Here is a 13037-nt window from a genome sequence, read left to right as displayed (position 1 = left end):
ATGGTGTGAGCACCCCTAGGTTTGAGGGGTGGCCAAAGAGCACTGTCTGGAGAGGTGTGAATGGAGTGTGATATGATGACTGGGTGTCCAAGGGGCGTAGGACAGAGCCAGCTGTGGGAAGAGATGGGAGGGGGGCACAGGCAAGGGGCCAGAACTTCCCACATTGCCTTGTTCTGGCACAGAACTTAAAGAAATCCAAAAATTCTGTATTCTAGCCCTTCCACTCATTATGAGGTATGTTTATCAAAGTAGGACATATTTTGCTTAATAGTCTGTAGCCTGATTTAGAATTTTTAAATATTCAGTGTTATATGTGCCTCCATTTGTACATTTGTCCTGGGTCCTGCAAATGTTACAGGTGGACCTGTTCAAATAAGTTCTCCATTTTTTTTAGATTCCTTCAAGCCTTTGCTTTCTTTCTTGAACTCCTCCAGCCCCGTTCTTTTTTTTTTTAATAATTTTATTTTTGTTATTGTTATTGTTGAAGATATACACTGCGGAACATACACACATTCATCAATTTCTACATGTACAATTCAGCGACACTGATTATATTCTTCAAGTTGTGTAACCATTCTCACCCTCCTTTTCCAAATTATTCTAATTCCATTAACATAAACTCAGTGCACCTGAAGCTTCCTATCTGTTCTTTCGCGTTGCCATTGTCAGTTTGATCCCATATAGACAGTTCTTTTAAAGATCACAGTGTTCAAGTCCCCAGCCTCGTACTTGGTATATAACCTCACCACCTGCTTTATAGGGGAGCCAACCACCAGAGGCTCCTATCTGTAAAATACTGTGTTTTTTACTTCAAATGCTCTCTGTCTGTTCTCATTCTCTCTGTCTTCCTTTTACTCCTTGAAAAAAAGAGTGTCCTCCCTCCTTCTAGATTCTCTGACTGTGACCCTGATTTTCTTCACCCCCACTTTCTGGGGGACCTTATTTTTTCTCTTGCCATACCCATCATCTTATGGCTCTCCCTTCCCACTGCCTCCACTCTTGTTGTTGTTGTTAGGTGCTATTAAGTCAATTCCAACTCGTAACTACCCTAAGTACAACACAATAAAACAGTGCCCAGTCCTGCGTCATCCTCACAATTGTTGCTACATTTGAGCCCATTGTTGCAGCCACTGTGTCAATCCATCTCATTGAGGGTCTTCCTCTTTTTTGCTGACCCTCTACTTTACCAAGCATGATGCCCTTCTCCAGAGACGGATCTCTCCTGATAACATGTGCAAAGTACGTGAAATGAAGTCTCGCCATCCTTGCTTCTAAGGAGCATTCTGGCTGTACTTCTTCCAAGACAGATTTGTTCATTCTTCTGGCAGTCCATGGTATATTCAATATTCTTTGCCAACACCATAATTCAAAGGCATCGATACTTTTTCGAGTCTCCCTTATTTGTTGTCCAGCTTTCACATGCATATGAAGTGATTGAAAGTACCATGGTTTGGGTCAGGCATACCTTAGTCCCTAAAGTGATATCTTTGCTTTCTAACACTCTAAAGAGATCTTTTGCAGCAGATTTGCCCAATGCAATGTGTCATATGAGTTCTTGAGTGCTGCTTCCATGGGCGTTGATTATGGATCCAAGTAAAATGAAATCCTTGACAACTTCAATCTTTTCTCTGCTTACATGAGCCTCCACCCTGCTGCCTAGAAAATGCATGAACACCCAACACCCTTTCTAGGCACTGCTCTTTGATTCCTTCCTTTCCCTACAAATCTTCAACGAAATTGTTCTCCCAAAGGTCACCACTGATGATGAGAGCTAGAGGTCATTCATCAGCAGTCATTCTCCCTGAGTGACGTGGTTAGTGTAGCTCAACACAGTTGCACAACCTCTTCCTGAAGCCCTACGTGCCGATTTCCCAGAGCTGTCTGGGTTCTCCTGTTTCTGCTACTGCTCATTCCCCATCTTCCTTATTTAGCCCTGTGCATTTGTTCCACCCTGCAGAAGGGGAAACTCCCCCAAGGTTCTGCTGAGGGCCTTCTCTGACCTTCTCTCCGTGTGCATTCACCCTTGTCAGTCGTGTGTTACTCCATCACTCCCTTTCTTGGGATTGACTGGTAGGTCTTTACCTCCAGCCACATCTCTGATTACCTGAAGCAGATTTCCACCCTGATGCCTCCCCAAAAGCACAATTTCAGCCTGACTAAAATGAAACTCTCTTCCCCCAAATACCCCACTTTGCCTTCTGATTTCCCATTTTGCATAATAACTAATTTCAACAGGAAATTTTCTACTTTTCATTTTAAATATGATTGTTTCAGTTTTGTTATGGGTTGTTTTTTGCTCAGCTAGCTCAGGCTAACCACCATTTATCACATGATAATTTTTGAGAGGAAAAATGCATTCCAGCTTCCAAACAGCTTATTTATAAAAGAATGTAGCCCACATTTGAAAGGAAAACGTCTTAGTGCACTGATTTGATTGCAAACTCTCTGTCTTAGTCATCTAGTGCTGCTATAACAGAAATACCACAAGTGGATGGCTTTAACAGAGAGAAATTTATTTCCTCACAATAAAGTAGGCTAAAAGTCCAGATTCAGGGTGTCAGCTCCAGGAGAAGGCTTTCTCTCTGTGTTTGCCTTCTCATCAATGTTCCCCCAGACTAGGAGCTCTTCTGCACAGGAACCCCGGTTCCAAAGGACGCTCTCTGCTCCCAGTGCTTCTTTCTTGGTGGTATGAGGTCCGTTCCTCTGCTCGCTTCCCTTTCCTTTTTATCTCTTGAGAGATAAAAGATGGCACAGGCCACACCCCAGGGAAACTTCCTTTACATTATTGGATCAGGGATGTGACCTGAGTTTGGACGGTGTTACAATCCCACCCTAATCCTTTTTAACATAAAATTACAATCATAAAATGGAGAACAACCACACAATCCTGGGAATCATGGCCTAACCAAAAAAAGTCAACATATATTTTGGGGGGACACAATTCAATCCGTGACACTCTCTTAAAGCATTTGTGCATTAAACACACCAGGCACTCATAAGCACTAAAAATACAAAGATGAATAAGCATGGTTTCTGCCCTGAAAGAACTCACCATTTAGAAAGGAACAGAGAGGAAACAAATAATTGCATTCCCTTACACATGGGGTTGCTATGAGTCAGAATCGACTCAATGGCACCTGATTTTTTAACTAATAGAGCACCTGGAGTAGTGTTTTAGATACAGTAGGTGCTCAGAAAACACCTGTTGATTGATAATTGGTTGGTGGATATCATTGATTCCTTTGTTTTTTTAACAGCTTTATTGAGATATAATTTCCATACCATATAATTCCCTCATTAAAGTACATAATTTAGTACTTGTTAATGTATTTGCAGATGTGTGCAGTCATCACCACAGTCAGTGTTAGAACATTTTCATCATCTCAAAAAGAAACCCTATATCCTTTAGCTATCACCTCCTACTCCCCCTCCTGCATCTCTCCCAGCCCTAAGTAACCACTAACCTATTTTCTGTCTCTACAGATTTGCCTATTCTGGACATCGCATATAAGTGGAATTATATAATATGTGGTTTTTGTAACTAGCTTCTTTTACTCAGCATAGTGCTTTCAATGGTCACCCATGTTGTGGCATGTATCAGTACTTCGTTCCTTCTTATGGTCCTTCCTCCCTGCTTTTCAAGGGCTTATGTGATTAGGTTAGGTCCACCCAGATAATCTCCCTTTTGAATAACTCAAAGTCAACTGATTAGTAACCTTAATTACATCTTCAGAATCCTTTTTGCCCCATACCCAAACCCACCCAATGCCGTCAAGGTAACATAATTACATGAGTGACATCCCATTGTATTTACAGGGCCTGCTCACACTTGACACAGTGGCTACAACAATGAGCTCAAGCATGCCAATGATTGTGAGGATGGCGCAAGACCAGGCAGTGTTTCGTTCTGTTGCACGTAGGGTCGCTATGAGTCAGAACCGACTCGACGGCACCTAACAACAACAACGACAAGCTCACACTTGAAGGGAGGGGATTGTATAGAGTGTGTACACAGGAGATAGAAATCTCAGGATCAGCTTAGAATTCTGCCTACCACTACATATGTATATATAATTTATAAAACAAAAAATATCTCCTGAAAGTTAAGCATGGAATTCTTGGCAGCTTTGGAAGCCCCCATCACATTTTCTACCTCCTGCTAGAGAGTAGAGGTCATAAAAAAAAAGAGGTCATAGAAGAACATAAATCAGAAGTGAAAGAGCCTAAAATTTGGTTTGCCTTTATAATAACATCCGTCTCTCTGTACTTCTCTGTGGTCATGTGCTGAGCACCACTGAACAAACAGAGTCCAGATGGTTAGAGATTTATGGTCCAATGACAATTCTTTAGTGGAATCTAACTCTGATCCTCCTGTATGTAGTATGACATCGTTGGACACTCTGGAGATGGCTACAACATTAGCCTAGTTCCAATGAACAAAATCCCCAAGGACAACAAACAAAGACTAGAAATTCTGAAGGTAATTCATTCATTTCCTCTATATTCTGAAAACTTATATCAGATTAAATAAAGAATCTCCTAGGCACTGAGAAGATTCACTGAAGAAGCAACAGATAGAGGAAAGAGAAAGACTTTCTGTTTTGTAAACATTCAGGTATTAAACTGAGAAAACTTACACATCCTGCCTAACTAAAATTCTTTCTTCCACTCTACAAAATTTAAACTTTGTTCCTCAATTAATTTTCGGGTATGGGTTCCAGCTTCTATAACTTGGGTCCCGTCCTGTGTCCTATACAGTTCTTTTCAGCCCATAGATGTTTCATCAGAAGGAAAAGAATGACTCCTTCGAGCGCTCTCTAACCCCAGTTTTACATGTTTCTCAGTATTTTCCAATGATGTATTGAATTTCTTATACTTAGTTCTACAATAGAAACAAAAAGCCCCGTTGCTGTTTAGTCAATTCTGATGCATAGTGACTAGCATACCATAATTTTAAAGTAAATCTGCGCCATTGCTATTGAATAGTGTTTAATAGCATAACCCTATTTATTGGAAACTCAACTCCAGTCCTTATTTTTCTCTTGCATCATCTCCATCCTCTAGTAGTGATGCCAAGTTTTATATTTTCTCCCATTTCCTCACTTTAAATGGCAGCTTGAATTTAAAAGTGCCAACTGTGATCGTTTAGGAATGCTTCCTGTGTTTACTGAAAGTCTGTAACAAACACAAATATCACCACGTACCGTTGTTACTCTAATGTGCAAATTAAATAGAACTTACTCAGATATTGCTATTCATGTGTAACAGTTGGTATTTCTGCATTCTCGCGGTCAATAGAAAAATTGCGTTTCCTAAAAAAGAAGTTTCTCAGCTGTGGCTTTTGTGCAATGTCTCTTGCCTCCAGACAATGCATGCCCATGCTCAGTTCTGCATGAGTGGGGACCATACGCTAGAGGGGACAAAACATGCCATCAAGGAAATCACTAAAGAAGAAGCTGACGAGTACTTTGTCATAGTCTTGAGTGACGCAAATCTGTCACGATATGGGATACATCCTGACAAGTTTGCCCAGATCCTGACAAGCAACCCTCAAGTAAATGCCTTTGCCATTTTTATTGGATCCTTAGGTGATCAAGCAACCAGGTAAGTGTCACTTCAGGAGGTGATTACCTACAGATTCTTGAGTACCTGACACATGACATTTCACAGGCTCAGCATGGTGAAGGGCATTAGGGAGAATGGAGGAAAAGCGGAAACTGTAGTCGCGCCCTCAAGCTGAGAGGATATGATGTTCTAGCTTGTGGCTGGACGAGCAGTAATCATTCTAAATTAATCATTTTTCATTTATATTTACACCAATAATAAAACAAGTAATAAGTTGATTTGTCCACTAATAAATTAGATAGTATTTTATACACTTGGTACTTTATATCAGGTTCCCAAGCTCAGTTCCAATCAGTTCGTGTTCAAATCTTATTCACAGTAGTAAAGGTCTACTGATTTTCCTGTAAGAGTATGTGTGTGTGTATCCTTTCTTACTGAGGAAGACAAGGCTTACCCAGGTGAAACACTGGGAGACAGTGTAAGACAGTATATATTGTAAGATTCTACACTGAGTATACTAAATTTCAGTAGAGAAATTTATGGTCAGACAATAATACCATTGGCGATAATAGGAGAGATCTTTCATTACTCAAACACACTGACTTTTATCTTTTGGAATTATAAACAGAAAGAGCTCATGGTTTTTCTCTGCTTGAGAAATGTGGAAGAATCAGAAAACACAAATGAAAGTATATCTCTTCAAAACAAAACAAAAATTGCCTGCCTAAAACACAAAGGGCCATGAGACTTTTCATTGTTCCGTCTCTTTTACCTGCCATACCCTGGTACAAAACAAAATCAAACCCGTTACCATTGAGTCAATTCCGACTCATGGCAACCCTGTAGGACAGACTAGAACTGTCCCCACGGGGTGGATTCGAACCAGGGCTCTCATACTCTGTTAAAAAAAAAAAAAATTTTTTTTTTTTTTTTTTGTCCTGTAAATAGACTAGGAAATATTTTAGTTTCTAAAATGCTGACTACTCCCTTATCCTTGCTGCAGGCTTGCAGAGTAAGGTTGAGAACAGACTTAATATCATGTAATTACAGTAGCTTTATTACAAACCGACTTTGCATGTTTCTCAGTTTCACGTGTTAGCCTCTTCCGGAAGCTCGGTGTCCTAGAAAACTAAACCTCTCTGCCCGGATTTCCTCAGCACAGCCCAGTGCTAGGCAGACAGAAGGCAAGCTCAGTGGATCCTGCTTGAGCTGAAATGGCTATTTTTTCTTTGTAGTGAACAGAATACTTCTGTTCACTACTGTTTGAATACTTAAAAAAGCACAATAATACCCTTGTGGTTTCCTAGGGAAGTGGTCCAACATCCACTGGCAGAAGATACATTGCAGAATTAGCTGGTCTACCGGGCATGCCAGATGTATGATACCACACGGGACGGTGGACTTTTATTAAATGTCATTCCAAAACCAAACTTTGTTGGCACAATGAAAGGAGGCGTTCTTTTGGGGAGAACTATGTCTTGCCAGTTTACTGCCTTCAAAAATGGCCCTTTGTTCCAAATGATAAATTGGCATTTTAAAAAATTACTGTAAGCCTATATAACCTCAGTGTCATCAAAGCAGCAATTGGGTAATACAGATTGCATTTCACATTGTGTAATGTGGAAAAAAAAAGAAAGAGACTGAACAAGAACCACTTGGGGTTTGGCAGGCAACAGTTTTGGAAGCCTGTTTTCTAAGGAAGGAAAAGTACTTAGAAGTGCAGTCCAAGGCCAACACGTTCACTGGACCCAGGTGAGCTAATCCCAGATTGGTCCCTTGGGGCTCTCTTCTACCCAGGGAATGCAAAATACCAGGAAATGACAGTCATAAAAGGAAGAAAAGTCTTTTCACATTGACTGATTTTCTCACTGAAAAGACCCTTCTTTCGGTTCACTGCTTTCAATGTGTCCTTCTTCCCAGCCTTTCATTGCCTAGTGACAGCCAATTCAATTGCAGGCCCCCAGCAAGGTATTAGAAAGTGAAAACTTCCTTTCCGAAGAAACCACTCAATGCTGTGGTTTGCTGGGGCAGGAGGTGGAAGGGGAGCTCCAATTAGCAATGGTAACTTTCTTTCCCGTTCTATCCTTGCAGGCTTCAGAGAACTTTGCCAGCAGGCCGGTCCTTCGTTGCCATGGATACCAAGGACATCCCTCAGATTTTACAGCAGATCTTCACCAGCACCATGTTGTCGAGTGTTTAAGAAGTGCCCTTCCTCACCCCAGCGACCCTGGCATCTGAAATAAAATATGAATAAAGAGTACTCTGAAGAAAAGAAGGCCTCTGTGAACTGAACCCATGCAGTGACTGTCCGATGTTTCTGCCACTCCTGGGTCTGCCAACACTTAGCTTGCTCTGTAATCCGAATTCAGAAAAGCAGCCAGAGTGGGCCTTGTGTGTCGAAATCCACAACCATAGCTGGATTTATAAATCATTAGAAGCGAGTTGACCTGTGTTCTGTAAAGGGTCAGGGTTAAAGGAAGGTGGTTTAAGAGCTATGGTACTTGGTCTCTTTCCAGGAGCCTGGGGCACAGAAAGTACCTTGCTTTTGCCTTAATGCATTATCTGGTCATCTAAGATAACGAAAGTGGCCCCATGAAACCAAGCCTTTGATGCCACATTTTGACATTCAGATACAAGTCTGTGCGAACCCACCCAACCTACTTCTACCCAATAATTATTTTTTATTTTCTCACCCACTCTGTTGCCCAGAAAACATTGATTACATAGTGTTAAACTCACTGAAACCCTTCCAACAGCAGTGTTTTATAAAAGGTTGAACTTTTTTCAGTAATTCCATTTTCTTGGCCAAAGCCAAGAAGAATCAAAGAACCTTAGATTGCCTCCCATCTCACATGACTTTTTAAAGGTTCTTTAAATGCCAGGGCGGAAGGATAAAGGGTGTCTTGCCTTCCTGTTTCTTCCTGTTCTTCTAGATCTTCTCAAAAGCTCACACTTTTCCGTTTTGGAATCCATAATGTAATGCTCAAGTAATAAATGCTTACCAGAAAAAAAATATTTAATGAGAGTATTCACATAAAAATTACTTAGTGCAAAGTAAAGACAAGACAGTATGTTTGAACTGAATGGTAATTGGATATTCTTTAGCTATCAAAAAATACTTTTTTTTCCCCCCGAAGCCTGATTCTTCCTTCTTTCCCACCATACCTTATTCCCACCCACTGGGCTGACCCTTATTTATCAATAGGCCCGATGTCACTTTGTTTAAAATCAAATGCTTCAGCAGGAGTCAGCCCCTTTCTAACCATATAATAAAAAGCTCTTCTCCACCACAGATGGCAAAGTCACAAAGGCTGGTGCACCAGTGTGTGTGCATTCCTATCAGGCGCTGGAAAAGCGAATCTTGTTAATAATGTTACCTCATTCACCCATGTGTATTGAAATTGCATAGATTAATAATTTCGTTTTAACTAATTATAGGACAGAAGAAAAGATAACACCCATTTGCCCTACCACCCTGCCTCCTTGACATTAACTGTCAAATAATAAAAGCGATTGATTTCCAGCGCAGGGAAACTTGCATGGCTTGTCTTGTTTTTCTAGCCAGATGATTACTCTGCATATCGGCTCATCCAGTGATGCAAGCAATTTCGATCCAGTAAGTGCCTTGCATGGAAACCCTGGTGGTGTAGTGGTTAAGACCTACAGCTGCTAACAAAAAGGTCAGCAGTTCGAATCCACCAGCTGTACCTCAGAAACCCTATGGGGCAGTTCTACTCTGTCTTTTAGGGTTGCTATGAGTCAGAATCGATTCGATGGCAATGGGTTTGGTTTTTGGTTTTTAAGTACTTTAAAAGAAGCCCTGGTGGCGCTGTGGTTAAGCACTCAGCTGCTAACCTAAAGGTCGGTGGTTTGAATCCACCAACTGCTCCATGGGAGCAAGATGTGGCATTCTGCTGCCATAAAGATTTACAGCCTTGGAAACTCTATGGGGCAGTTCTACACTGTCTTACAGGGTTATTAGGAGTCAAAATCAACTCCATGACAACGGACTTTAAGTACTTTAAAAATGTAACTACATTAATAATAACAACAGCAGCCAGGTTGTTGGGTGCTGTCAAGTTGATTTTTGACTCATGGGGACCCCATGTGACAGACTAGAATTGCACCATAAGGTTTGCTTGGCTGTAGTCTTTATGGGAGCAGATACCAGGTCTTTCTCCCACGGGGAGCTGTTGGGTAGGTTCAAACCACCAACCTTTCAGTTAGCAGCTGAGTGCTAAACCACTACACCAGCAGGGATCCTTAGCCAGGTGCTAGGTCAGTGATGTCACAAGTTCTTTCATTCAATCCTCACAGCAATGCAGGTACATTAAGTATTTTTGACCTGATTTTACAGATAAAGCCAGACTCAGAGAACTAAAGTCACTTTCCCAAGATCTCTGGTATTAAAGTATTGACTTACTACTGAAGGCAATTAGCGTGCTCATTTTACAAATAAAGAGACTGAAGCTTAGAGAAGCTCAATAGCCCAGCTCACACAGCCAGGCAGAGGCAGAGTTGGAATTCTAACCCCACGACTGAGCTGGGCCGCCCCTCAGCCCATACCTCACACTGAAGAACCGAGAAGTCAAGCAGTTGTCTTCTTCTCTTTTCCTCCAGTGCTCTTTCTCCTCTCATAAACTGACTACATTTCACAGTACTCTCTTCCTCGCCCTTCTTGTCCTGGGAAGCTCTACCTGCACGCAGTTGGGCGCTCAGAAAAGAGAGGACCAAGGACCCTGGGCACTGCTGGGACACACTTCCAACCGCAGAGAGCTGAGAGAAGGCCCGTCCAAGTGGCTCAGCACCTCAAGGTGCCCCTGTGCTAGTGGGTCACTGCCCCCAGAGCCTTTGGACATCGAATCCAAGAGTGATTGATGAAAGGAAAGGCCTGGGAACAAATCCTCACCATACATAACCACCTAAGTAGAAGCGTTTTTTTTTTTTTTTTTCTAAACGTGGAAAGAATGTTCTCAAGTCATTTAATTTCCCCTTCCCCACTGACCAGACATCCTTTGCAATTGTTATTTAAAAAAAAAAAAAGTATAACCCTTGGCTTTTCTTATTTGTAAAAGGGAAGGATGGTGGGGGTGGGACTTGGAGAGAGAGAAGGTGAAGGGTTTGTTTCCACTTCTTGCAGTACCTAAGAAGCCTGTGCATTTATTATTAAATGTACTTAATTATAGGCCTCTCCAAGCTGTTCCCAGGCCCTTCTTGGGTCTGGGAGGTTATAATAAAGGCATTGTGTGCCTCAGGGGGGGTCTTAGTGAAAGGAGTATAAACCCCATCGCTATAAGCAGTGAGCGCATGTAATGCTGAGAAGATTCATTGTTACCCGTGAAGGGCCACAAGGAATGAATGTTACGAAGAGCGGCATTACAGGGTATGTACTCCTCCAGAATCATTTGTGGGCCCCACCGAGATGACGTCATCCCGGAAGGGGCAGCTAGCGAGCCAAAAGAAGCGGATCAGAGCAGAAGTACTTGAGCCATGCTCAGAATGAATCATTTAATTCTTTACACCCTTTCCTGTGAGCCATCAGAGGAGGAGAAATCTGTCAATGCCAGCAAGATTTCCTCTAAACAAACCCTAGGGCTTTGAAAGCCATTTAGTAGTGGCTTTCTGCAGACAGCATCGTTAGATCCCGAAGGGCCAGCTCCGGAGACTTCAACCCTCCCTCTACCTAGGCCCTTCCTGTGCCTGTGGGTCAAACAAAATTAAATTCCTCTTTGAATACAGCAGAGAGATACTGGCTGAGGGAGCAAGTGGAATGGCCATGTATTTTATTGCCTTTCTCTCGATCGGTTTCCAGCAATAACAATTACAAGAAATAGTCCAGAAATTCTAGGCCGCTTTCTTCTGCCTGGACAGTGCTTTCTCTGGAAGAGCACCTCAGGCATAGTTAAATGTCCACTTGTATTTAGTAAATTGAACGTAACTTTTCATCTCATTATGAAATAAAATGCTCACTTTTTAGAAAATTCCTCTGACCAGTAACATACTTGTAAAATACTTTAAAAAAACCTGTTGTCCTCAAGTCGATTCCGACTGATAGAGACCCTATAGAACAGAGTAAACCTGCTCCTGTAGGGTTTCCAAGGAGTAGCTGGTGGATTCGAACTGGTTAGCAGCCAAGTAAAACACTTAGATGAAGTATAATTTACTACCAATTTCTAGTCAGGGTTATATCACAAAGTTCCTACCTATTAACTTGCTGTGTCAAAAGTACAACTGGTAAAGAAAAAGGAATTCCAATTTTCCATCTTGTAGTGGACAGAATTTATAAACTCTAGGTAGAATTGTCCCTGGGTGGTACAAATGGTTAACATGCTCAGCTGCTAACCAAAAGAGTGGAGGTTTGAGTCCATTTAGAGGTGCCTCAGAAGAAAGGCCTGGTGACCTACTTCTGAAAAATCAGCTATTGAAAATTCTGTGGAGCACACAGTTCTACACTGATACACATGGGGTTACCATGAGTTGGAACTGACTCAACGGCAACTAGATTGTTTTTTTGATTTTAGGTAGAATCAATTGGAAGGAAGTTCTCGACCTGCTCAGTCATTAACTGCCTGAGGAAACTTGGGCTCATCACTCTGGGTAGCACCAAATGACCCCTGATGCTAAAGTCCTGTGTTCTTATATCTCATTCAGGGAACTGACTTTGTTCCTTGTATACCTTACAAGAGCCACATAATTTCCGTGTAACTTCTGTCCCAGAACTCTGTGCACATATTAAAAACCAAACCCGTTGCCGTTGAGTTGATTCCGACTCATAGCGACCTATAGGAAGGACAGAGTAGAACTGCCCCATAGAGTTTCCAAGGAGCACCTGGTAGATTTGAACTGCTGACCTTTTGGCTAGCAGCCATAGCTCTTAACCACTATGTCACCACGGTTTCCAAAAAGAACAGCTTCCCTGACCAGGAAACGAACCTAGGCCACAGCAGTGAGAGTGCTGAATCCTAACCACTAGACCACCAGGGAGCGTTGTGCACATATTAGGGAGGGATAATCTCTCTCAGGTTGTGCAGAGGATTTTGGCACCTATACCAATTATTCTAACAAAATAGTGTTACTTGCTGAATATGGCTTTTAAAGTTATGCAAGTGTCAGGAGAACTGGACAAGAAGGGTTTTCCCCATCAGCTGACCAGGTACTGCTGCTGGATAGTCCTCCACAAACTCTCTGCCCATTGTCTCTTACTTGGCTGTCTTAAAATACGATGACGTATCTGTTTATCTGCATGGTGCCAATCCAAAAGAATCAGGAACTGGAAAACGACTGTGTGCCCAGAATGAGGACTGACCTTTGTGCGGCAGCTGAACAATGCACAATTGTTTTGTTTTTAATTGTTAAGTCCCACTAAACAAAAACCTCCTCCAGAGAGGGGAAAATGCTTGCCAAGCAAAAATCTGAAGTTGAGAATGATTGGACACTCTTTTCAGACTAAGCGCTGTCCAGGGCTTTAACCT

General features: G+C 41.9%; 1 protein-coding gene and 1 non-coding gene across 4 annotated transcripts in view; one reads left to right on the top strand and one right to left on the bottom strand.

Annotated features, from left to right (window-relative positions):
• VWA8 (von Willebrand factor A domain containing 8) overlaps positions 1-10491 on the top strand; it is a 473608-nt gene extending 463117 nt beyond the window's left edge. For 2 of the 3 annotated variants that reach the window (XM_003412602.4, XM_064270072.1), the window contains 3 exons: positions 4382-4480; positions 5366-5604; positions 7657-10491. In XM_003412602.4, the coding sequence (XP_003412650.2) occupies positions 4382-4480; positions 5366-5604; positions 7657-7765 (447 nt within the window). In that variant the 3' untranslated portion in view covers positions 7766-10491. Of the gene's footprint in view, positions 1-4381; positions 4481-5365; positions 5605-7656 lie in introns of those variants that run through there. The other variant, XR_010318190.1, reaches the window with a different exon arrangement.
• Positions 10492-12477: 1986 nt separating this feature from the next.
• Positions 12478-12549, bottom strand: TRNAE-CUC (transfer RNA glutamic acid (anticodon CUC)). The gene has a single exon. It is a non-coding gene; the product is annotated as a tRNA-Glu (tRNA).
• Between the last annotated feature and the right edge of the window lie 488 nt (positions 12550-13037).

The sequence above is a fragment of the Loxodonta africana genome, chromosome 17 (assembly GCF_030014295.1).
Source record: "Loxodonta africana isolate mLoxAfr1 chromosome 17, mLoxAfr1.hap2, whole genome shotgun sequence".
NCBI lineage: Eukaryota > Metazoa > Chordata > Mammalia > Proboscidea > Elephantidae > Loxodonta > Loxodonta africana.
This window is presented reverse-complemented; position numbering and strand designations above follow the sequence as displayed.